The sequence below is a fragment of the Podarcis erhardii genome (assembly GCF_964252035.2).
Source record: "Podarcis erhardii genome assembly, chromosome: 4".
Taxonomy (NCBI): domain Eukaryota; kingdom Metazoa; phylum Chordata; class Lepidosauria; order Squamata; family Lacertidae; genus Podarcis; species Podarcis erhardii.
In genome coordinates this window covers 104,196,369-104,223,950 of record NC_138508.1, presented here as the reverse complement: position 1 = coordinate 104,223,950, position 27,582 = coordinate 104,196,369, and the positions used below count along the sequence as shown (strand labels likewise).

General features: G+C 40.9%; 1 protein-coding gene across 5 annotated transcripts in view; it reads left to right on the top strand.

Moving 5' to 3' along the window:
* TDRD3 (tudor domain containing 3) overlaps positions 1-24,084 on the top strand; it is a 66,595-nt gene extending 42,511 nt beyond the window's left edge. For all 5 annotated transcript variants that reach the window (XM_081858096.1, XM_081858097.1, XM_081858098.1 and 2 more), the window contains 3 exons: positions 701-826; positions 19,938-20,063; positions 23,861-24,084. In XM_081858096.1, coding sequence (XP_081714222.1) covers positions 701-826; positions 19,938-20,057 — 246 coding nt within the window. In that variant the 3' untranslated portion in view covers positions 20,058-20,063; positions 23,861-24,084. The remainder of the gene's footprint in view (positions 1-700; positions 827-19,937; positions 20,064-23,860) is intronic.
* The last annotated feature ends 3,498 nt before the right edge of the window (positions 24,085-27,582 follow it).

Here is a 27,582-nt window from a genome sequence, read left to right as displayed (position 1 = left end):
TCCCCCCTTTTTTTAAGCCGCTTATCCGATAAGCCGATAAGCCGCTAAAAGCCGCTAAACCGCTAATAGCGCTAATCCGCTAAGCCGTCAATGGGCTTGCTGCGCAAGACGAAAAAACCGCTAGACGAAGAGACTCGCGGAACGGATTCTTTTCGTCTTGCAAGGCACCACTGTAAGTGATCATAAAGAGACAGATGTGCAGCCTTGTTTTTCCCTCTGTACAAAGTTTATAAAATGTAAGGCACTTGAGCAATTTAAAGATATTTTAATTTTTAAACAATAGATTATATTTGCATATTTAGTAAAACCTTTAAACTTGAACTGCAGATGCCTTTTTAAGAATCAAGGATATGGAAGAATATTTACAACTGATAAAATCAACCATTCATTTTTAGGGTGATTTGTCATCTTTTAATTTTTAATTATTATTCTGTAGTATGTAATGCAGTTTGCCAACTCACACCTCACTGATTAAATTGTCCCCTATCATTTAATCAGCTAAAGTATTTGTTGATTAAATTGCAGATTTAAATCTTTCACTAGGAATGTTTTAAAAGAAAATGGATAAAGTTACTATCGGCTGTTTCTTATACATTTTTCCTAATCCTATTACAGATTGGTTTTTATTACATGGTTTGTGAATATATTGTTGCTTTTGCAACTAAAATATGTGAACTTCTGTTTTAAATGTCTTTTCCAGTTTTATCGAGCAGAAATTGAAGCTCTTCATTCCTCTGGGACAACTGCAGTTGTTAAGTTCTGTGATTATGGAAACTATGAAGAGGTGTTACTAAGCAACATCAGACCCATTCAAGCTGACACCTGGGTACGTGATAATAAATTGTATACAAAGAGATAAAGTGCATAGTTCATACGAACAATGAAGCCATAAACAGATGACTGGTAATCGTTCAGAGAGTTTGAAGTAAAAGCCTGAAGAAGAGAATTCTAGAACTGGTTTAAGACCTTCTTTATTACATATCCATCCATAACAATGCCTTAAAGAATCTGCATGTGGTCTTACACTCATGTAATAAAATGTAAATTGTTCGGGCAATATTCTCGAGTCACTAGCAAAATAATATTTATATGAAAAATTAACAGGATGCTTTTTAAATTTGCTCTGTCAAATTAAGGGTTCTGACTGACAGCTTCCATATGGTTCTGTTTTAGTTTAGGAGATGATGAATTCATAAGTCTTAAATTCCAAAGGGTTTTTTAATCTATCTGTATGTACAGGTAAAATTAGAGCTGCTTCCACCATTGTTTTAATTGTGCTCATTATTTTGACAAATGCTACTTAAGTATATTAGATAGGTACAATAACCATAAAAACCTAAAGTGCTTCATAAAATATGCCATTCTAAAAGGTCTTATACAACATGTTCATGGAAAGCTCTATTTAGGTAAAACTAGAGTTTAAAAAACCCCTTTGTTTAGTGCACGTTTATTTAAGAACAATTGGGTTGTATCCAGTGAAGCCCAAACTGCCTCCCACTCAATTAATTCTCAATTTCCCATTCACACTGCTCCCCACTCCCGATCCTAGAGAAGCATCCTTGCATGAGTACAGCATTGGTTACCACCCACTGCTTTGAACTCCATTTTACTAAGACTGTCTGTATAATTGGCTATGATGACACTTTATAACTATCCTGTTAATGGTACACAGAAGAGTGAACGCTTGAATTGGCTTTTACATTTTCAGTCCTTTCTGTGCTCTCTTTCTGAGTTTCTTTTGACAACCCAGTAGAAAAATTAAAAATCCATTATGGTTTTTTATAAATTTTATGACTTAACATAGCAGTTCAAGTAGTAATTACCAGAACTCGTGCTACATTTTTTCATGCTGCTGATAATTCCTCACATTTTATTCTCTTTCATATAGCTGCAAACATATTATGTAAAGTGGAGGACCTTGTTTTTCTTTCCATACAAGCTTCTGCATTCTCTTAGTACTAGTTTCTTCTAGCAAAGAGGTTTGTTCTGTAATTCAGGATGGGGACAGTCAACTGATGTCTAGAGTCTCCTGCTCTTTTCCATCCTATCAGATTAGCTCTCAGATTCTCTGGCATCCAGCCCAATCTGAAATGTATCATGTACTGTCACAGTCCCTGTTGTGGGTCCCCATGCAGTTCTTCTTGCACGACTCCCAGATTTCCAGACGACATTGAAGTAGGTTTAGAAGCCATCAATGCTGTCACACATCTCTGCAGGATCTCGAGATAGGACCCAGGAGCATTATGCATCTCATGGTTTCTAGCATCTTGGTCCTGTGCAACATTCAGAGCCTCGGTTGGAGGCAGCAAAGAACGCTGCAGGCCATATTGTGGCAGCCACTGCAAAACCCAACTTTTGTCATACCTGTTTCCTGGCCTAGAGACCCAGTACACTCATCATTCAGAATCTGTTTAGTTTTCAGATGTCCTGTGGATATCCAGCAAAGAATTTGGGTCCTTTCAGGATGAAATAAGAGAACCCACCCAAAGCTCTCATTTGTATTGATGCATTGCTAAAGATGAGTTATGCTAGTTCAGTGTCCGTCTGATTATGGGCTGGGTCAGCCTGTTGCCTGATCTGAGGGACATGACTGGGCTTTTGTTGCTTGTGGTGGCTGCAGACATACCAGTTCCAGCCAGTGTGCTTCATCATGATACTATGGTCATGCACAGTCTCTAGCATCAGGAGGAAAACGGGTAGGCAGGCCTGAAATAGCAGCAGCTGCTGCAAGTAGCAGGTGAAAATACAAGGACAGAGAAAAGAGAGAGGAAGAGGCTCAGTCAGTTGGAGGCAGTCTGTTGAAGGACAGGTGTGTGTGACACACCCACCCACACCCGGCAGTGGCCTTTTCTAATTGTCTTGCCTCAGATTTTACATAATGAAGATACTCATAATACACACACTTAAATTGACAACAAAGCAACATAAATAATGCACCCTTAGGATTTGGTCGATTTGGAGAGTGCATGTAAATGATGCTCTGGTTGCAGAAGGCATCCAGCCTAGTCTCCAAACAGTGGCCAGTAGGAGAGCTCTCCCTTGCTTTGTTTGGATCCTGCAGCTGGAGGTGTACTTAGAAATGGCATTTTTTTATTTTTGCTTCCTTACCATGAAATTGAGTAATTTTCATTTTGTTGAAAATAAACAAAAATGGATAGTCTTTTAAAGGTTCGATCCTGATATGGTTCTAACTCTTAAGCTCTTCACAATATCGTTTGAGTCCTGGCAGAAGAAAAATAGCATACAGTGATAAGGAATACAGGGAAAGAATGTTACTGTAATAAATGCATTTCAGTTATATTAAAAGTAAAAGAAAGGGCTATATGAATTCTGTATATTTCCTAAAGCAATAAATGTGAGATTTTGAATGAGTTCTTTTCAAGCAGACATACAGGTCTTTCAATAGAAAATGTAGATGAAGAAGCTTGCACTTTCCATCGCTCAAGTATTGTCTGAACGTTGAACTTGGCTATAGATATGTACCCTTATATATGCAATCCACTGTTGTGCTAAATGTAGCAGTGATCACAAAATAAAGGTATATGTTTGCAAAAAGGAGCCCAAAATTAAATGCCATCACAACAATAAACTTTTTCTTTTGCAACATTTAAAATAAATTTGAAAAGCATGCATTGTTCAGAGACTTCAGGCTAAATTAAGTCTGTTCTGTAGAAATGTAAAATAAACACAAGATAACTTAAACCTAAAGTGTTATGTTTTTCTCAGATTTCAGGAATACATTGGTTACAAATGATTATGCACTTGTCAGCATCTAATTTCATTATCAGTACTAGTTTTTCTTCTTACTCTCATACATCCGTGTGCTTCTCAGTAATCTCTAGCATTTGGCTTTATTTCTGGAAGTAGAACTTAAGCATCTGGTTATAATATAGCTGTTTATGGTTGCTGTCTAAGAGTACTCTTAACCCTACAGTAGCCCAACAGAAATAATGAGGTACTTTCAAGTGACAGTGCTTCAATAATGGAGCACATCTTTTCAAACAAGTACCTCTTGCATCAGTCAGCAATTTTGAAACTTTTCATCTTCAGAGAACACTTCACTTCAACATGCCTGCCAAGGCGCTCTTGTGCATTGCAGAGGATTCTCAAGGATATTTTAGGTTGCACACAAACTTCACAGGAGGCACTGGTTAGGCCTGATGAGCTGCGTGTGCCTTAGAACAAGTACACCAAACATTTGGAAGTTAGTTATGTTCTGTCAGCCTTTTAGTCATTACAGAAATCTGAACATTAAGTAATACTACTGCATATCTGAAGTCTCTTTCCAAATTCACACACTTTAGTTTTAGCTTATTGGTAGTATGTTGGCAACCACCAGTAGAATAAGACAGTGAATTGGCAGGAATGCTCTAGGTAAGGGAACATATCCTTGTCCACATGAGCAAAGCTGTACTCTGTGTATATGAGGATAAGTGCTTCTGTGTCCATCCCACAGAGGTGACCAATCTGAGAGTGACTTTTCTTAGCAGGGTATCTGGACCATCTGTGTTACACTAGAGAGGGGTAAGGAGAATTTTGCTACCCACAAGGTGAAGATTATGTGTGGTAAGATGATCATCTGTAAGGCTCCTATTTGTAATAGGAAGAAAGTGAAACATTAGAAAACAGTTCATATGCAGTTGCTGTGTGCTGGTTACCAGGAACACAGTGCCCAACCTTTGTGTTGTGTTTTGAATCGTGTACACACACACACACACACACACGTCAAAATCACTCCCCATGAACTCAAATTGGGTTAGCAACCTTATTATTGAATAAGTAGTGAGCTGTTATAGGGGCCTGTACTGCTGCTCTTGAAGGTTCTTAACAAGGGCTACACCTCAGTTTAGAGGTGGGTGGGGAAAAGGCTTTTAGCATAAACAATAAAACTCTTTGATTTAAATGTACTTCCTGTATTAGCAGTGAAATGTGAATCTTGTCTTCATTTACAAGTAGTTTCCATAGTAGCACTGAAAAGTGACTTTGAAACAGTTCTAAAAACCTGTTTTCTGTTGATTTGACTGCAATGAAACTAGTGCCATGGGTGCAAACCATACAAAGTGACAGAAGGGTATATATGATTTTTTGAAAAATAAAAACCTACTTTTACTTACTAGGCATGGTTGACATAAAAATGTGTGTTCGTTTGGGATGCTGATCTGCTGGCTGGTCAACACACCACCTATATTTGATTAAAGTCAAATATTCCATGAAGTCAAAAATATTGGGTAAACAGTAGCCAGTCTCTCTTCTTGATCATGATGTCATCCAGTAGCCTTGGTGGGAGAGGGAGGCCCACTTCTCCCCAATGCTGCTGGAGACAGGATTCATTTTTCTCACACGTGCATGCATACACACACTGTATATATTAGAAGCAGACTTCTTTACCTCAGAACTCCAGAAAACTGCATATTTCTTTCCAGTTAAGCCATTTGGTCTGGCTTCTTCTATCCATGTGCTGTAACTCACACAATTTGTGGAAAGGCTTCAGATAATTAAAATAGGATTATCTGTCTTTTCAGAAGTCTTAATAGCGATAATCACAAATGATAAGCAGCAGTTATTGGTGAAATCATCTGGTTTGATGAAGTCAGATGAACTACAGTGCCATTCAGGGATGACTTTATGGATTATGTGACATCAGTGCATTAGTTTTGTATGGGGCAGTACTTGTGTTATGTCTTGTAAAGTGCTGCTTGTACATCTTAGCATTTATAACTTTGAAGTGAATAGCTGAATGGAAGCAGTAATCACTCACACAGCCTTCTGAAAGAGATCAGTATGGCTGCAATCCATCTGTTGGTCTGCCACAGAGGTGGGGAACTAGATCTGGCCAGTGGGCTGAATCCATATAGACCCCATGGACCAAGTTTATCACAATGACATACAGTGACTTATTTTTGCTTGTGCAGATAATCATCAGATTATCATGGATGGCAGAGTTCTACACCCAGTGCTTTGTAACCTCTGATGATCATCTGATTGGCAGTGCAGCCATGTCTTTATCTGCCCCACACCTGATGTCATATGTGATGCCATGGTTTGGTCATGGCTTGGACCCAGTTAAGCCTCAGGCTGGAGATGCTCCACCCCATGGACCCCACCCCACCCCATAGACTGATCATGCACTTCTTTCATAGTGGAAGGAGTCCTTGGGACTCAGATACACCATTTTTATGTGTATGCCTGAAAACTGTATAGTGTGGAGCCAAAACAACAATAACAACAACATTTGTGAGTGAAGATATATAGCTACACTTGTCAGAAATATGTGATTGGCTGTGGCTTTTTGTTTCATTTCCACTTGATGGAAATCCCTATGTGTGCTCTTAGGTGATGTGTTAAATGGCCTTCTGAACGTAACTGGAGCAGAGATGCACTGAAACCACATCAGTGGTGGTAAAACAACAAAGTACTGTGTTATATTCAGCTAAGACATCCCATTAGTGCAAGGATGTTAGCCTGCACAATGGGACTTGGCTTCTTGTGTCTCTCCCATCTGCTGTAGAATGTTGGCAGAACCCTCAGAACAAACTGTGGAGGGAAGGGAAGACATTTCGGGACAGGAGAGGTTAGTGGGACAACATTATAAGATACAACCCTTTTTTTTATTGCTGCATCTGAAATAGAGGCTTAGGGGAAGGCTGGAAGAGGACATGACAGGACGATTATCAAAAATTAAGTGCAAACTATGGAACCAACAATCTGGATTTTTGCACTGAATAGTCTTTGAATTCTGCCAAACTGGTATTTTGTAAGCAGGCAGACTTTGGTAAATTATAGGAATAAGCAGGATTTCAGATACTTAGAAAAGTAAAATTTCCATCAACTTCAGTGTCACAGAGGAACGAAATGTTTCCTCTCCCATTTGGGTGGGCGGGTGGAGAGAATGAAAGATAATTTTTTGGGAGAAAGTAGAATATTTACTATGCTTTTTATCATTAACTGGTGAGTTTCTATTTCTACGATTTGAGAGAGATTCCAGGACCTACAGTTGGCAGTGAGGAACCTCAGCTGAATGCCCAAATTAGACCCACCAGGCCACGTTCAATAGCCACAGTTGCCTGCTACTCATCTGCTTACAGTGCATCAGGAATGGAACAGCCAAAGTCATGGTGGCAAAGGAACAATCAGAAGCCTTAGGGTGGTTCTCAGTTGTTTTGTTGCAGCCCTAGCTGCAGTTTACATTTGGCATTGAATGCCACCCTGCTTCTTTAGAGTACAACCATAGCTGCCTTATAAAAGTTGATTGATAGTTGGACAGCCCCACTCACCTGTCAAATGTGGAGGGCTGCATTTTGATCTGGTCCATCCAATGGAAGTGGTTCCCCTAGCCTATGGAACTGTAAGGGCCTTTGTTGTTGGCATCAGTCTGTCTCAAGAAGCAATGAAGTGCGTCTGGGTTAGCAGCACCGAGGTGACATCCCTGGGGCACAAGCCTGGGCAGTGTGTCTGGAGGTCCTGGGCTGCCTAGACAGGACTCCGCCCCCTTCAGCCTCACTGGTGTGGCCTAAAGGAAAGTAGAGCAATGTGTTTGGCACCAGCTTGGCAGACTGTAAGTCTAGAAATTAAGCTGCAGTTGACGACAGCTGAGCCACATCTGTTTTAAAAATCACAATAGATGGGGCGAGAACTGGGTCTGAAGGTGAGCTTAAGGTGTTCTGCAAACAGCTCCACAGACCTAATCCTATTCTGTCTAGAGACTTAGCACAGGAATGATACCATTGGGGGATGGGACAGCACTGTAAGGTTTTGTTGGTGCTCATTTGCCATCTCTAAACTTAGAGTGATAAAGAGAGAAACAGTTTTCTTTAGCTTTGCACATGAAGTGATACTGTTAGGAAAATACCTGAAAATTAAAAATTAGTAATTAAAAGGATTTCCAATATTGGAGATGGAGCAAGAAGCAGCTGCACTGAAGGTAGTCAGGCATATTTCAGTTTTGCCAGTTAAAATATAGTAAAAATAGAGTTGAAATAAAAGGCCTTCATACCATCTTGGCTTAGGAACAGGCTTCCCTTCATGCCATCAACATTACCCAGAAACAGAAGAAATGAAACCTGTTAACTGGAGCAGCATAGATAATAAGCCCTTTTTTCTACAGAGGGTTGAAATTACTTTGGAAAAGTCTGTTCCCTGGCCTCCACTGATCACATTATTAAGGACCATTAGTACATCTAGACACTTGAGTTAGCTTGATGATACTGAAGTACTCAGCAGTGTATCATCATTATACAATTCCACAGGAACTAGACAAAGTTAGCCACAAGAAACTCAGGTCATTTTAAAAACTAAAAGTACAACCCTCAGGTTTCTCTCTCAGAGTATTTCTGAAAGATCAATAGCTTCTGATTCTGGAATTCCAATTTTATCTTCATGTACCTAACGAAAGCGAATATTTACTGAGGCTGAAAAAAGCTTTTTGTTATGCATGTTAGCTTCTTTTTTTCTTTAAAAAATGGTATGCATATTTTGAAACAGCTGTTTGTTTCGCGTGTCAATAGGAATATGAAGGTTGACAGGTTTTGAATTTTACACCTCTAGAGTAAATGGGATAGATTGCCTTATAGATTGTCTTAAATGGTCACTAGAAAACATTTTGAGGGCATAATCAGCAATTAATAGCAGTATATTTAAAAACTTTGCTTGCTTTAAAAATTAGAAAATATTTCATCACATATTTTTTCAATGTTTACCCAGATTTAACAACCACACACTCTTCATGCACAAAACACACATGCAGGTACATGTGCATGAACACATCTTTTATTTATTTTTCTGGGCCTTCTCTACGAGGCAGCAGTTAGGGGATGAGAGATGTAGCAGTGCATCATATAAATAAAGGAATTTGAACAAAATATCTCATTATTTTCAGTATTTGTGCTTCACTTCATCCCACAACACTCCCCAGTACAAAGGCATATTATCCAATGTTATATAGGCTAGCTGTTTGGACCTAACACATTGATTCAACATTGATTCAAAAAGGGTTCATTTTTTCAGGTGGAAGGTATTCCATTCTGAAAGCTATTTCATTTTGGAGTCTGTTATGAGCATAGACTCCCAATCATGTCAAATAACACTTAGTATAGGCATAAGCTGTGAACAGCCTGAAGTCAGAATTAGTCTAGTACGCAAAACAAGATGGTTTATTTGATTGAATTCCTTCAAGTATAAATTACAAGTCCTTTCTAGCTTTAATTCAGTTCTGTTTGCTTTTCAGAGAGATCTAAAAAAATCAGTAGCTTTATCCTTTTGAAAGCATACTTGTTTTAATCTTTAAGACATTGGGAGAAGAGTTTATTGAGTTTTGAGATGGAGCCTTTTCTAACTTGTTGACTACATCATAAATGAACCACATTTGGATGTCAGGCTGAACTGTGTTTTAGTATGTGGAGAATAGTCCTAGACTCATCCAGTGTTTGCACACTTCTCCTATCATCCCATAAGTTCAAAAGGAGGATTTCCGAAGCTTCTCCTTTTTCTTTAGGATATCACAGTTTCTTGTGTCACTTGGAGCTAAAAAATAAGCCAGTTTCAATTACAGTTCCTTGTATGGAAGACATGGGAGGCTGCACTGAACAAAAACCAAAAGCAGGAGCTTTCAAACAAATCTCAGCCTTGTAGGAAGGAGAAGGGAAGGCAAGAGGAGCATGTCAACTTAGGAGGAGGCTAAGCCCTTTCACAGTGCATTAAACTCTGGTTTAGCATGACATTCAAATACAGCCAGTATCTTGGCGACTTGATATTATTCAGGTCAAAAGACCTGTTGTGGAGAAAAGTATTGTTCCCTGTGTGAGACATAGGAATAGCCAGTGAAAACCATGTTACCGGTGGAAGTGTGTGAGAGGATTATGAGGCAGCATTCATATTTGTGCTGAAATGTGATAATTTATTGATATTATGGGTATGTGGACAGCAGTGCATTACTTTTGCAAAAACAAAACTTAAACCCCTAAATGTTTTGTCAAAGTGAACAAATTGTTTTGGAAAAGGACAGCACTTATGAACTGTGCCAGAGGAACAATAGTTGGATTTCTAACCAATCACTTGCAAACAATTGTTATCCTTTCTTCACAATGAGAGCCTTGATATTTCATATTCTCATTCTGACTGCTAGAATGATTTAAATATGAAAGCATCATGTGTCAGAGCCATTAGAATGATTGAAATGTTAATGGACATGACCTCCAACCCCTGCCAGAAGAAAGCATTAGGCTCCAAACCTATCTTTGGAAAACAGGTTTTCAAATAAGTCTACATTAGTTTGCTCTAGTGAGCATATGGATAGTGAGCAAAGACCAGAACCACACCAAAAAGAAAAACAACTGACAAGTGGTGAAAAATTGGAAATATTCATTGCAAACATGATGAAAAATAAGCACTAAATTAAATAGATATGAATGCAATACAATAGATGAAACAATTTCAGTGGGGCTACTACAAACATTAAATAGGGGGAAAATATAGCTGGTTGCATTAACTGCTTAAGATTAAGATGACATGTAGGAGATAGATGTAAAGACTTTGTGGAACAATGAGTAAATAAATTATTGGAAATTGAGAAAATGTTAATCAAAACATCCTTATTTACCAGACTTTCTTGGGTGAGGTCTACTGTTTTCCATTAGAAGATTCCTGAGCAAATGTAGTCCACAAGGATCAGGAAGAATAAAAAAGGAAACAGAAAAAAAGGAAAAAACTGAAGAAAACTATCATCTTTGAGACCTGACCTGGAAGGAATACAAGTCTCCTCTTAGCGAACAAAGCAGTGTGCCCAATAAAAGCATAGATTGATTCTTCATTTCTCCAAAACACCAAACCACTGTTCCTGCCTTCATAGAAGGTGGGTTTGGAGAGGAAAATGTCACTGGAGGAAAATCCCATGTGAACTAGAAGTTGTAAGATAAAGGTCGAGAAAGAGAAGAAGGCCCTTTCCCTAAAATAAAAAAAATCATTTAAAATCTGGTTCTCATTGGTTACATCCTCAAATAATTTTATTCATTAAAAATTAATCCTCCATCAATTTGTGACTTACACCAAGATTCTGAGTCGTCTTTGTTCCTCCTCTTTTAATTACCCAAAAAAAAGCTTCAATTTTTAAACAAGAAAAGAATGTTGTTTTAAAAAGGAAAAACAATCTGCTAATGTAACATACATACTTTGACATCAAACAATGTCATGGAAACGTGGAAAACCCAATCTTAACAGCACTAAAACGACAAAGGAAGAGCAGGAAGAGCAGACATTTTTAATCTAAAATGCCTCATTGCAGCAGGAAACGGCATCTCTTCCTTCATTTACGTTCTCTTCTACAGTTTATTTTTTTCTGTCCATTTATGTTATTTTATTTTGGTCCATTCTGCACTGATTGACACCTTCGCTGCCCCCCAGCAGAGCCTATGATGCAATGGGTGGCCTTTTGGCCGTATTTGCTTTTGGTAGCATTCCACCCTCCACTGATGGGCATGAATGTCTTGTTGAGGGACAAAGAGTGGACATGTACCCAGCCATTGCCAGCATTTCCACCAGGCACACCAAAACCACTCATGCCGTTTACCATGTGACATTGTGAGAGCAAGCCTCCTTGGTGCTTGACACTGATGCCAAGATTTCCAACCGCCACAACCTTTGGCATTTCTCTACTTTGGTTCCATTCATTTTGTTGTTGACAGCAAACTGTTTTTTCAGATTGAGAGGTCACGAGTTTCCTTTGACATGCCTACAACACCACACCTTAGGGACTTGACCCATTCTCAAATTTGAGCATGGCAGTTACTACTTCAGTACTGATGATGGGTGTGGAAAATACCACACATTTAGTTCCTCAACATCAAATGGGGTCATGGCCTGGTTCATCAGCTGTAGAAATCCAAAGCTAAGCAATCTTTCTGTTCTTGTGCTTCAGAACCTAAGAAAGAAGATAAAGGGATATGTTTGCATCTCAGGAACATTTCTATCTGAGACTATGCAAGAAACCCAAATTTCATTTTCTTCTCAGCCAGTCCTAGATAGGCTAACTCTGATCTGCCCTTGTTTGGTCCCCAGTCCTACTATACATGTTGCATTAAAAGGACTCAGTTGAAGTCTAGGTCATCAGGTTGATGTATGAAAGAGGGATCAAGGATTATATAACCCCCAGAAGGAACGATACTATCTTGTCATTCTGACTCTCTTGTGTCTGAGCCTGGTGTTTGCTCTCTTTTTGGCATAGTTGTATACCACATTTTGCTTGTAGCTTTCTGGGATCAAAGAAGTTGTCTTCTAGATCTTGGACATCCAGAGACTATTTACACTCACTATAATACTTGAGAAAGTATCTGTGGGATCCCATTGTCAAGAAGTCCCATTGGTATCAGTACTCTTGCTCCCTGCCATACCATTAACACTGCAGCTCATCAGGGGACTTTTGTAGATGCATCCAAGGCATGAGCCATTTTTGTCAGGGACGGGGACACTTAGCACCATAATATCATTACAGGAGCAGATATCCTTTGGGCCACAGGGAGTTAATATAAATCTTTCAATATGAGATCTGTGGTCTGACAAATCTATGCCTCCAAACATATGGTAGATTGTAGGCCATGGCAGGTGCTGTTGCCCTCTGCTTCCATACTTTGCTAAACTAAGTGCGGCATAACCAGGATGCCTGATCCCACACTGAAGGCCTGCCTTTCAGTGGGAAGGGACTCATCAGTTCTAAAACTAATGTGACATTCTGTACCGAAGCTCCATACCTAGGCCCACAGTGTTCCATATGCCCTTGTCATGGAGGTTTCTCCAGATGTCCTGTATCTCAACCAACAGAGGCACAATTATCCTGTTAGTCATCTTCACTTTGATCCAAGAGGTCGTTCCCATCTGTGAAGTTCAGTTATCTAACCATCCCAGGGCAGCAGATATCCCAAGCATCTGTTTTGACTTGTGACATGTCATAGTTGGGAGCTATACCCACCAGCATTTGGGACCAGACTCTGGCACTTCTACTTGGCCTACTGGTGGCATACTGTCACCATGGTTCACATGCAATATGCAGTTGACTTTTTCTTGCTTCCTGGAGATGATATTTCCTGTTCAAAACCTTTGTCTCCTCTTAAGAGAGATGGATCAGAACCCTCCTCTGAAAGGAGACAATGGAATCATTATCTGATGCCTTGAGACTTCAGGACTTCTGTTCACTATCCTGAGAAAGGTCGATGCCTCTAGACAATTGTAGACCTTCTTGACATAATTCCTTCATGAGACCAAGGAAATTCAGGATTGCCAGCATCCTTCCATTCCTTTATGTTGGGAATTTGAACCCATAGACTTGAAGATATGTACTTCCACATAGCGATCTGACACAAACATCACATCCTGCACATCCTCGGGGAGACCATTGCTTCCAACTCCTCCTATTTCTACTGGCCATGGCCCCCAGAGCATTCATAGAATGTGTGACTTCTTCCCACATGCTATTTGGATGGTCATGCACATCTGGCCTCTAGCATACCTCAAAACCTTATTGTATTGGCTACCAGTGTGGTTTCTGGACCTGCTCACACAGCCAGCTGCCAAAGTGCCTAGGATCAATGACTTCAACTGTGTCACCTCTTCATCTGTTTGAAGAGGCACCTTCTTTAGCATTGGCTCCTAGATATGTTCCAGCAGGGAGTGGGCTCCCATGCCAAATGTCTTCTTCCACCTTTGGGAGTTCAGTGCTCCTTGTGGTGAATGCAGATGATCGACTTGTACTGCTCTTTCACCCCTCAGTCCTTGACTGCTGTAGTTGCCACAAACACTCACTTTTGTGTGGGGTGGGGGCACATTGTGGGACTTATGGTCAATGTGGTGTGTTCCTGAGTAGAGCCAAGGCTTCTCATACATTCCCATGAACTACTGGCCATCACCAGAGTCTTCAGGTTCTCCTTTTGGAGCCATACCATCCAAGTGGCCTCTGACAGTGTTCCATATAAACAAGCAAACTGGTTCAAGGATTCTCCTGCCCTTACACTGGAGTTGTGGAACTGGTGTGTACCTAATGTTATCATTCCTGTGGTGATTTATATTGCTGTGAAAGAAACTGACCCAGCAGACCACCTGAACCATACTTCATTACTCTGGCAGGTGGACCCTTGTGCTTTCCCCTACCTATTCCTCTATTAGGAGATGCTGCAGGTAGAGGTTTTTGTCACCTTCACCAACAGGTAGTGCAGTGATAGTTCTGCAGCCAGAAGGGCATGTACAGGAGACATCTGGTAGTGCTTTCCTCTTGAATAACTAGTGATGGGTCAACAAATTATCACTGGCCTTAAGAACCACTTTCTACTAGTCAGCTGTAACATATAGCTACATCATGATAGTGCGACAATATTCACGCAATTACCAGCACAGATATTACCTGACAGAGTTACATAACTCAGTTTGTGATTTAGGGGTAGGTAACCTTTTTTCTGTCTTGGTGCAAGGGACCACACTCAAGTGATAGTCTTGGCCAAGACAAAGGTAGGTGCGGCTGTTCAGCTGTTCCCAATCACCAGGGCAGCAATGAGACAGAATGAGATCTCCACGGCCTCCCAGTCCCGTCCCCCCCCACAATAGAAGAGGCTGCTGGTCCTTTGAGAACCACAGCTTCATGGTGTTCCAGGAACCTTGAGGTAGTAGTTCCCAGTAGTTCCCGGCATATCCCGCTTCCCTCACCTTTTGTGACAGAAATGGCAAGGGATGCAGAATCACCATTGGGAACAATCACTTGAAGGTGCTCTGGATACCTTCCCTTGTCCTTTGCCTTTCCCAAGTAGTTTCAAGCAGTATCCTAAGAGAGCAGTGGTCCAAAACATCCTGTTTGGACCTGTTGAGGAGGCTGGTTCTGGCCCATTGGCTGCTGGCTCCCTAGGGATTATTTCTGACTAAACAGCAAGAATCTTAATGTGATTGTGTTGCCAGTTACATAGATTGATGAGTATATGAATCATTCATGTGATTTATTTGACAGCTGGTATTAATTCCACAATTTTTGACACCCCCCACCCTTTCAACTACCGTATTTTTCGCTCTATAACACGCACCCGACCATAACACGCACGTAGTTTTTAGAGGAGGAAAATCCGTAGGCATGCCACCCGTAGGCATTCCCTCCATAACACGCACAGACATTTCCCCTTACTTTCTAGGAGGAAAAAAGTGAGTGTTATGGTGCAAAAAATACGGTATTTAGGATTTTTATTCCATTAAACTAAAAAGAATTATGACACAACTGCAGTTGTTTCTATACTTAACTTGGGGCTAAGCTCCTTTGAGCTCTGTGCTGCTTACTTCTGAACATGTAGGTTAACTAGCAAAACATAGGTAAAGGTAAAGGGACCCCTGACCATTAGGTCCAGTCGTGAACGACTCTGGGGTTGCAGCGTTCATCTCGCTTTATTGGCCGAGGGAACCGACGTACAGCTTCCAGGTCATGTGGCCAGCATGACTAAGCCGCTTCTGGTGAACCAGAGCAGTGCATGGAAACACCGTTTACCTTCCTGCCAGAGCAGTACCTATTTATCTACTTGCACTTTTGATGTGCTTTTGAACTGCTAGGTTGGCAGGAGCAGGGACCGAACAACAGGAGCTCACCCCATCATGGGGATTCGAACTGCCGACCTTCTGATCGGCAAGTCCTAGGTTCTGTGGTTTAATCCACAGCGCCACCCGCGTCCCTCTTAGCAAAACATATTGAGCTTTAGAAAGCCTAGTGAAATGCAACCTTTAGTTTTAAATTACTGTATTTTTCGCTCTATAACACGCACCCGACCATAACACGCACGTAGTTTTTAGAGGAGGAAAATCCGTAGGCATGCCACCCGTAGGCATTCCCTCCATAACACACACAGACATTTCCCCTTACTTTTTAGAAGGAAAAAAGTGAGTGTTATGGTGCAAAAAATACAGTAGAAATGGAAACAATCTGACAAAGAATTGTAAGCATTTACCCTGTTAGCCTGAACTTTCCCAGTTAGAAGAAATCCTTCTCAGTTCTCTGAGAGGCTGCAAAGCTTGCAGACCAAAAAAGGATCAAGCTCTACCTATTCACTCCCCAAGTTTGTTTTTAATCAGAGTTATCTGCATTCTGCATTCAATTCGTGCTGGTAAAACAACTGAACAAGTGATCTCCTACAGAAAGATTGTCTGTGCTTCCTCAAAGTCTACACCTTTTGAATTTGAGCTAATCTGCCACGAACAAGCCAGTTGTGGGAGGCCATGGCCATAATGACCCAGGCAATTATGGCCCTCTTCTTAGAACAGCCTATTCCAGTATGAGCTTCCTCTTTTCATCTGCAATGAGAGCCCCAAGAATGTAGCTGTGAACTGGCATAGTACTTTGCTGGTCAGTGTGGTAAGAAACTTCTCACTCGCTAGATGGACATGATATGTGCCACAGAATGGTCTAGCTGCCACTGTGCCAGAAACCTATCTGCTTCACTGGACAATGTAGCTTTGGGAAAAGGTTTGGGGCACATCTGCAGCTCTTCAGAGTCTTAGGCAAGATACAAGAGTCTTACAAGAGCCCCAGTCATTCCGATGAGAGGAAACCAAGTTTTTCTGCTCAAGCTAATGTCTGATCTGATTTACAAAGGCAGGCTGAAATCTATGTCCTAAGCTCATTCTTAACCATTGTCTTAGCAAAGCATTCACATGGCTTAATAGCAACTGTGGAGAATACACTTTTGCTGCTGATGGTCTTTGGCGGATGCCGAGAGGGCATTTGACAAGTTCACTTGGGGCTACTTTATTTGAAGCACATCCGGTCATAAACAGCTTCAATAACAGTACTATGTTTGGTCAGAAATGAGGTATGACTGCAGACCAGCTCCACTGCCAACCCCCACTTGATTTAGCATGGTCCCAAAGTCTCTTGTTAACCTTATCTGAGAGTGTAGCACGTGCAATTCCCTTTCAAATATCTGAAGCGAGGTGTAGGGCAACACCTATGCCAGGGCTGGGGAACCTCTGGGTTGTGGGCCTCATTAGGTCTGCTAACCAGTTCCATGAAACCACACATACCTACCCAACACCTCCCATCATATGTGATGTCAGATGTGGGACAGGTAGGGACATTGCTGTTAGCTCACAGTCGTGAGCCATATTGTGTGCACCTGAGGGTTTATTGGCAATGCAGGCTTGCTCTCACCCTTGTAGTGAGAGCAAAGGCACCAGCATCAGCTTCCTTAGAGAGTTCCCCATAGGGAATTCATGACACAGCTATGCCTTGCCAAACCAGGACTTGAGCTTCTAAGCCTTGCTTGGCTTTTCCTTTGTATCCCAGTTTGCGCTGCTGCAGAGGAATGCCAGGGTGCTCCCCCACAGGCCAAATGCAGTTCCACACCCCTGGCCCAATCATAACCAAAAGGTTTGAGCCACCTGGAAAAAGTGTAGACTAAAACATACACATGTGCTTTAAGCACAGCAAGAAAAGGATAGAGCTGCATTTTAACCTGCATTTAGAATAATGGGAAGTCTTATTCTAGCAACTATGAGCTAGCTTTTTAGGTCACTTACTAATTTCCTCCTCTTTTCTTTGCTTTTAATCTTTCTGACAAGAGGTTGTACTATAATTTAAAATAAGAGGTGGGGAAGCAGATGGGAGGCCAAAAATTCAAGTTTAAATTTAAATTCATGCTCAGTGGTGATAGCTATTGCAGTTGTTATATGTAACATCTGTTGAAAGAGCTGCTGACACTTTAAAAGGGTATCAGAAGGTTAAAGGTGAGAAATCTTCTACTTAATATGTTTTGGTTTTTTCCTTTACACTAGGAGAACTGAACTGGCTTTGAAATAAAAATAGGGCCAGGTGTTCCTATTTCCCCCCATGCTGTTCAATCCTTGTTCCATTTATCCCTGCTAGTTCTTTCTATAAATGATGTGAACAAGAGGTGTCTCTAATGTCATAGCAAAACATGTGAGTTTGTACAAAAAAGCACTGATAGAAATGCCTACTGCTCCTCTTTCCCCTTACAATCTTAACCTCCACCTAGTGTAGCTGGAGTGAGAAATTTGCACAGATTGTGAAAAAGAAACACAAATGGTATTCTGGACCAGACTTCAATTGACTTGTGATACTTCAATCTAATATACAGTCTATGTTACAGGTGGGGAAACAAGATCCAACCAGGAGACCACATCCTGAGCTCCACCAACTCCCACCCCCATTTTGTGTCAATCTCCTGAGGTCACTATGACCTTTAGCTGATTGGCACTTACAGCAAGGCCTGCTTTGTGCAGTCAGGAACTCCGTGCAGCGGATCCCAGCAGGGCTTGACAAGGAGGCTGTGCTGTCAGCACCATATCTTTGTCTCCCTGCTGGAACTGGCTGCAGCAGGGAGTTGACAACTAGGAAGTCTGTAGAGCAGCTAATCCCTGCAGAATTTATCTTCTTTGGGAACCCACATGCTTGCATGGTCTCGCTAAGGCAAGGCTTAGTGTGTCTTGCAAGCCAGTGTTTTACACTTGCAGTGAGCAGTAAGCACCCGAGTGTTCAATGGAATTTCCTCCAGAAACTACATAGGATTGCAGTCATTCTGAGCCTCATAAATAGTACATACAAATGCTATGAACTCTTGTGTGTTCTTATCTCTATCTATCTATCTATCTATCTATCTATCTATCTAATCTTATCTATCTATCTATCTATCTATCTATCTATCTATCTATCATCTATCTATCTATCTATCTATCTATCTATCTATCTATCTATCAGCTATCTATCTATCAGCTATCTATCTATCTATCATCTATCTATCTATTATCTATCCAAAAAATCTAAAAAAATGTTTAGGGGTACTCTCGTTTTCCTACTCATATTGAAATACTGCCCCTCAATGAGGCCAGACTTAGATTCACAAAATGTTTAGGATTATGCGACCTCTGTGACCCCCCCAAAGCACTGTATCTATCTATCATCTACATTCTACAGTATCTCTGTATCTATCATCTATCTATGAAGGCATCAACAGAACACATTACATTTTGGGATTCTTTTTGGGGCATGACTATGGGGATTGTCATGGTGAGCTTCCAATTCAGTAAGGAGCAACAATTTACGGCCAAAAAACTATAATTAGTATTAGTTTTTTAAGTGCTTGCTGCTGAATGCCCTTCTGTCACATATGATTTCGTTGAGATTCCTGCTTTTCAGGGGGTTGGACTAGATGACCCTCAGGTCCCTTTCAACTTTACATTTCTATGATTCTATGATTTTGTTTATGTGTGTTCCACCTTTCCTCCGAAGAGCTCAAAGCAACATACAGTATATGGTTGCCCCCTGTCTGCACTCCATTTATTTTCACAACTCTGTGAGGTAGGCCAGAGTAAGAATGTGTGACTGATCTGAGCTCACAGAAGGAGTTTCAATGCTAGGTCTTCTCAATTCTAATGTGTCATTAACTTGTGCACCATGCTAGCTAATCACTCTGAGCCAACCTCAAAGTAGTGTGGGACATACATATAGTTAGTTTTCAGAGCTTGTCTATTTATTCATTACGGACATTATATCACAGATAGGGTTCCTACAGAAAGAGTAGTAACATTTTTCTGTTTCACGTTTTCATTTCATCTTTGATGCTTCTGTGTTGGATCTCGCACATTAAGTACTTGTCACTCCAATGCCATGTTTTTAATCATTAAAAGTCCCACTAGTCACTTTTCTGGCCCTTTTTTGCAGATTAGTTTGTGTAGACTTTTTGGGGGAAAGATGTTCTATCTATACGATTCCTTGCTACACATACAGCCTCTCCCTGCTGTTTCCAGTAACCAGATTTCACTTCTCAGGCTTCTGTCCTTAAGAAAACATTAGTGTGATCTGGCCCAGCCATTCTTGTAAGGGCCATTTTAGCTAAAGATCTTTTTGCCTAGAAAGGGAACTTCTTTCTGTATAATTCTGTCAGTGCACACTTTTAAATAATGTTGTTTACCTGCAGGAAGAGGAAGAATTGGCTTATGAACAAACTTTAGAATTCCGAAGAGGTGGTGATGGACAGCCCCGGCGGTCAACACGGCCAACTCAACAGTTTTATCAACCTCCAAGAGCTAGGAACTGATAATGGGTAAATACTGATGATGGTCATGCAGGGTGAAGGGGCGGTGAGGGTCGTGCACAAAACCGTTTAATATTTGGTTGTGCAAACATTTATCACTTCCTGGAATAAGAGAATAACTCACTGAAGTTCTGTTGGAACTTACCTGATGCTGCGGGGCTGTCTAGCAATTTGCACTGATGGGGCTACTCTTTTGAGTCAGCTAAAAATTACTAGTCGCGGAGATAATCTCTGAAAAGGAATGGGTATCTGAGGCAAATGTGGTGGACCTGGCTAAAGCATTTTGTTTGTTTTGTTTGTTTTTTTCTATACCATCCTGTACCCGAAGGTCTCAGGGTGGTTCACATAAAATATCAAATACATAAAATCAAAACAAAACCAACAACCCAATAAAAACCCTCAAAACAGCCAGCATTTTAAAAAAGGGTATAGGATGTAGATCAAGTCAGGCAAAGGCCTGGTTGAAAAGGAAGGTTTTTGCCTGGCGCCTAAAGGTGTACAGTGAAGGCGCCAGGCAAAGCATGATCTTGCCTGGATTCTTCTCTGTTCAGTAGATGCTAAAAACCACACCAAACCACAAAGCGGCTCAATATAAATGGTGAGATACTTGATTTGAGAAATACTTGCCAAAAAGATTACCCACCACTGGGTCTGCGGATAAAAAAATGTGACTAAAGCCAGTACATGGCAACCATGGAATTGATTGGTCTAGGACTTTATATTAATTAACAGTATAAATCTATGCTAGTGTCGATTGGTTGCAGTTTATTTATTTATTATTTATTTAAAATATTTATATATCTCTGTATCATGAAAATATATCACAGCAGAAATTATAGGGAAACTAAAAGGTGGGAAACCCCAGGAGTATGGGAACAGAATATTATAAGGTATTTTTTAAAAATACTGTTTCCTAAATTAAAAGTATTATATAATTCAATAATAGAGGGTGAGAGGAGCCCACCATTGTGGGAACAATCAATAATTATCTTAATTCCAAAACCAGGAAAAGATTTGAAAGACCCAGAATCGTATAGGCCAATTTCCCTAGTAAATCAAGATGCTAAAATATTGACAACAATAATGACAAAAAGGATGAACACTTTCATCTATAAATAAAAACCAATGTGGCTTTATAGGAGGAAGACAGATGTCTAGTTTAATAGGACTGTGTAGAATGACCAGTGTTAAAAATGATTATAGAAAGTTTAGGATTTGGAGAATGATTTAAAGGATTAGATTTAGACTTGAGGAACAAGGCATATGTCATGGTGAACGATAGTATAACAGAACAAATAACACAACCTGAGGTACAAGGCAAAGATGCCCCCTTTTCCCAATCTTATTTGTATTGGTCAGTGAAACTCTGGCCAATGTAATTAGAGAAGATGGAAATATGAAAGGAATAAGCAGTAAAGGAAAGGAGAAGATAAGCTTATTTGCAGATGACACCTTGCTAACAACTGAAAATCCACTGGAAAATATGCAGGTAATAGAAGCACATTTGGGGAAAAAAATGGAGAAATAACAGGGTTGTGAATTAATTGGTCCAAATCAGAGATGATGATATTTAATTATGGTGAAGATGAAAAACATTTTTTTGAAGAAAAATAAAATAGATATAAAATTAAGAAATGTAATAAAGTATCTGGGAATAAATATAACAAGAAACTTAGAAAATTTAGAACAAGAGAATTTTAACAAATTAATGACTGAAATTAAGGAAAAGCTGAAGGAATATTAGAAAATTAATCTTTCATGGTTTGGAAGAATAGTGATAATTAAAATTTTGTCTAGAATAATATTTTTTATTTATAATGTTACCAATTAAGATATTGGAGACAGAGATAAAGGGTTAGCAACGTATGATTAATAAATCTGTAATGGGGATAAGAAACCCAGAATTAATAAAAGAAGATGGGGTATAAACCCCAGAAAATAGGTGGACTGGGTCTTCCCAACATAGTTATATTATATAGCAAATGAGTTAAGATATATCATAGACGAGATAATAGAACAAGGAGAGTTAGAATGGTTAGAGAGTGGTACACAGGAAATGAGGGAGAAGTTAGTGAATAGATTTTTCATCAAACCAAATAGGCAGTGTTGGGATAATACTGAAAATCCCTTATTAAGGAACATCATTGAGATATGGGCAAAATATAAAGGAAAGTTGATACCAGTAAATTTCCCACTAACTCCAGTGGTGATGATAGAAGATTTCCCAGTAAATTTTAAAAAGGCAGGCTGTTCCACAGGATTGGGCCGATGGCCGATGGCTTGATTTCTTGTTGTTGTCAAATGAGTCTCACCAACGACCAAAGACGCAAAATGATCTCAGTGATAGAGCTGGAATATCAGGTGATCCTGAGGTGCACAGGAACCTTGAGCCTGTCTTGGTGGCAGGTGGGCAGCCAGTGGAGCTGTGTGGACAATGGCGTCACATGTTCTCAGCCTGAAGCTCCCATCAATGGAGAAACACACAGCCACAGCCCTCGCCCAAAGAACACAGAATGGCAAGTGGTTTTTGAGGCTGGGGGAGGAAACGAGGGGTGAGAGGGAGCGGAAGTGTGGAATATCCACAAACAGGACATGGCTGGCTTGGAACTTGGGCTTAACAGGAGCAATCCATATGGCAACATTTTCTTGTGGGTCCCCTTTGTATCTATTTATCTTCCAAGGTTATAAACTGCCCTTCTCTTTTTCCATATTTGATATTTAGTGTACTGAAAATACACTATTTGATGTGTTTTCTTTCCTGACATGTTTCTTCTTCAGAGCTGTAGCCTGTTGGGCTGCTTAGAGACAGCAGTTGCCACCTTGACATGCCCGGCTTTATTGGGATGCCAAGTATGGCAGCAGGGCAACATGGGCTTCTGTCAATATCAGAAGCACCTGGGATGGTCCTGAGCTGGAAAAACACAAACTACAAAATTGTGGATCCACTTCTCCGTTTTGGAGTTCATTGCTAACATGAATGTGGGTGGTGATTTTTGCATTCTTTCTTTATTAATTAAATTAGTATACTGCCCTATACCCCCAAGTCTCAGGGCAGTTCACAGGATAAAATCACAATATAAAAACACAGAATACATAATCAAAAGAAAAAAGAACAACCCCCCTCCCCCACAAAAGCACATTTTAAAAGGGCATTGAATGTTAGTCAACCAAAGGCCTGGTTAAAAAGGAATGTTTTTGCCTGGCGCCTAAAGGTGTATAATGAAGGCGCCAGGCGAACTTCCCTGGGGAGAGCAATCCACAGATGGGGAGCCACTGCAGAAAGGATCTGTTCTCGTGTTTCCACCCTCCAGACCTCAAGGAGGAGGCACACGGAGGAGGGCCTTGGAAGATGATCTCAGCGTCTGGGTAGGTTCATATGGAAAGAGGCGGTCCTTGAGGTATTGTGGTCCTTAAGGCTTTATAGGTCAAAACCAGCACTTTGAATTGGGCCTGGAAACTAATTGGTAATCAGTGCAGTTGGACCAGTATCAGTGTAATATGCTCAGACTGTCTTGCCCCGGTGAACAACCTGGCCGCTGAACTTAATGAGGAACACTCATTAAGTTAATCTAACCTACTGTTGGGTTCTTTCTTTTCTCCTGAAACGTGCTTTAAAATCCATCAACAGTGCGTCTTACCTCATAATGTCAAAACAGCTTTACCTCAAAAAATAAAAGTTATTTGAGACAAAATTGCAGTTTTTTGAAGCCTGTTTTTATACAACATCTGCTAATTTTGTTGATTAACAATGGGAGATGGAGTGCAAATGACAATGAGATCTCCATGTTACCTTTTTCCTCTTTCAGGTATTTGTTGTGGCAAAAGTTCTCAGTGTTCTCCTTGGTGCTCAAGACGTCTCACTTTGCCTCATGGATGACACTTGATAAAGAAGGCTGGTACAAGCAGGGAGTACCTATAGGATGTATTCAACAGAGACATTTTTTTAAGTTCCATGAAGCTAAACTTTTTACATATGAAATAAAACCATTGTTAATATTGCCATCAATAAAAGCCACCATGATCTACCCTGTCCTTGCTTTGTGTCTTTTTTTTTTTACTTGGCTGAGTGCAATCCTAATTCCTCGTATTTTAGAATCTGAAGAGGTGGTACATTTATTAGGCAATCCTATGGCAAGATGAGCAGTTTAGGATGCCTGAGCTCAGTGCCTGAGCTTGGGATGCCTGAGCTTGGTGTTAAATCCCCAACCCTGTTCAGCTGAAACTACACCAGAGTCATTTACTCTCCCGAGCTCAGCCAGGGCTCAGCTGGCTGGGTTGAAGCTGGCTGAGCCCCGGATGGTGTAAAATGACCAGAGAGGAAAGACTTAGGCTGGTTCTTACACCTGTTCAGCTTGGTCATATGACCTGGCTGTCACAAAAGGACCACAAAGAGATGGCATATGAAGTGTTTAGCAGACAGGTAGTCTTCCAAAGAAAGTCAAACAGCAAGTCTAGGAGGTAGCGTTTGAAGTGCATCACAAAGCAGGTCCAGGAAGCAGCAGTCTAAAAAGTGTGTCATGTAGTTTTACTAAGGATATTTATAATAACTGGGGGAGGGGAGAGATCTGGCAACTTGCCAGCCCAGCTATACCCTCCTACTCAGAAGTCCAATTAACAACATCTGCCTCTACTGGACAATCAAATACTTAAAAAAACCCCACCCAATTGGAGACACCTTCCTGTGCTAAAAATCAAATTCATTGCACTGGCAACCCAACATAGAACACTATTTTAAAGGACAAAAGGAGCTTACAGTCTAAAATTTGACACAGGGGAGGGAGATGAGGCAGGGGTAAACAGGAAATAAAATTTTAAATGTTTCAATTGCTTGTGGTTAGGTTTAGTTACAGGCTTACATGCCGTAGTGCACAGGAGCTAGGGGACGGAGCCAAAGGTTTACTACTACAGATGAGATTAGAGACTCAATAGGCCTTTCATTCTGACTCATAATGCTGCTTTTCCACAACACAGCCTGGATTGTCTCACTGTGACTTCTGCAGTCAAGGCATGGAGAGAACTAAAATTAGATTTGTGAAACTCTAATATAAAGTAGCACAGAAGTTCTAAACCACTTGAAGCACATATGAAATATGTATTATGCTTTGCAATTATACTTCTAAAAACACTACAGATCACATTCTAAGTCTTGCATATCAGTGTTACAGCTGATTCTTTATATGCAGATGGTACCAGGCTCAATATCCAGGGATGACTGAGAAAGACTTCTTCAAACCCCTGGAGAGGTGCTGCCAGGCAATGCTGATGTGGATGGAACTATAGTTTGACAGTGCTGCTTCCTGAATTGAGCCATAAGCGCTTCTTTAACACACATTGGGACCCCAAGATGGCATGATAACCACTGAAACACTCTTTTCCCATGCTCATTCAATTTCCCTCAACGGTCTAAGCATGTGAATCACTCTGATCACAGACTCATGGGCTGCTGCTTTGGGAGACACAATGAGATGGCAGCTCAGTCTTTGTGCCAAATGTGCATGGCAAAGGTGTATTGTTCCACCAGCACGCAATCCTGTTCTCTGAAAGTTTGCCCAGTTTAGGATATCTGATTGATTACAGATGTAAACAGGTTTGGTGTAGGCATTGGGTGTGTACCTTAAATCAACTGCCTGCTGGTTAATGGATGGAAGGGCTTGACCAGGGTCAGGTTTACCATATGACATGCACAGCATATGACCCACCGCCCTTCAGCCCTTGAGTTGGGCATCTGGACAAGAAACAGCCCCACTCCCCAGCTCCCTTAAGGGGATTTAAAAGGAATTAGGAATTATTGCTCTTATGTGCAAAAGTCAATGGATTTCAGTGTTCTCCTGCTTTTAGATATTCCCTTGGGCCACTTTTTAAAAAATGCTATTTTGGTGCATTTAGATTGTATTCCAACATAAAAAAAATGCAGCACATTATCCTTTTTTCAAAGTACAACAAAGGCTGAGATACTGTACACATATGCCATGTTATTGTATTATATACATAGCAAGAAAAACTGTCATACAAGAGTTTATATTTCATAATATATCTACCTAGGAAAAGGTAGATTGTCACCAAATTTGTTCATAAACTGAGGTCACTCTTAGGCTTCGAATCATGCAAATTTGTATGTATTCTATACAGAGGCATGGGGGGCATAGCTGTCAAGTGTCCCTTATTTGAAGGGACAGTCCCTTATTCCAGCGCCATGTCCCGCTGCTGTCCCTTATCGATGGATGTCCCTTATATGTCCCTTAAATTTCAAAGGAAGCAGCTCCTCTCCCTCCCTCCCTGCCGGCCAGGGAGGAGGGAGGCTCCAACTGTGTTCCTTGGCTGTGTTGCAAACCCAATAAGAAGTCTAAGAACGACTGGGGGGTGGTGCTTGCATGCCTTGTGTGTGGCTAGTTAATGCAAGCTGAGGGGTTTTTTGAATGCTGGACGCCATTTTGTTGCACGTGCTGCTGCAAACTTTGCAGTGCAAAGCCAGGCCGGGGAGCCATCTTAAGTTGAGGCTGCATAGGCCTTGTGGTGCATGTGATTCAGATTCTATTCAGTTGAACCTCTGGTTACAAAGTTGGTTGGACAGTGTTCTCGAAGCTACCAGGATGAGTTTGACCAGACTGCAGGAGGACAGGAAGACTAGAGTGCCTGGAACAGGTGAGGCTGCAGGTCCCTTATTTTGGCTGCTGGTCCCTTATTTTCAAATCTGTAAGTTGACAGCTATGATGGGGGGGGGGGGCTGAGGGAGCTGCAGCCTCAGGCACATTTTTGGGAGGGGGTGAGATCAGGTGCCCCCCCCGTGAGGAAGCTGCTGAGGCTGGGGGTGCTACACCCCTGATTCTATACACATAGCCGTTAGCGCTTTAAACTAAATGTGAGTTGTTTTTCTGAATAGACATGCATAGGATTGTACTGCCATCTATTGAGACATGACTGTTGAGAAGTTATTTCTGCTGGAATTTAAGGTGCAGTACGATGGTTTAACTTTATCTGCCTGTTGTCGCAGAAGCAACAAGAAATCAAGAAATTAGTTGAAAGAGACTATTTAGCTCAGGAATGGGGGACCACTACATGTTGTTGCACATTGGTCAAGGTAGCTGGGGCTGTTGAAAGTTAGATTTAAGCAAACCTTGGTGACCTGTTCTTGTCTTAGATGAAGCATAGTGAGAAGCAACAAGCTAACAACTATGGGATCATCTGCACTTCCACTTTGCCTGTCCCTACAAAGAATGGGTCCAAGCAGCTTTGCCTTAGCTCTGACACTTTCCCCTGGAAAACCTGCTCTTTAGTGCTAAACTTGAAGAAATAGCGCTCCGTGGACAACCCGATTGCCATTCGTTCTGATTCAGTGCTTTCCCAGGGGAAAGCAGTAGAAAAAGTGCAAGTGTGGACGAGCCCCATGTTTCAATCACGACAGTCTCAGTATGGAGGCTATCAGAAAGTTCACCTTGCAGGCACCGTTGTCAAAGATTTCATCATTAATGTCAAAGGTCGTCATTTCCAATCCACAACCTCAAGCTACATAACTGTTTGTTACTTCCAT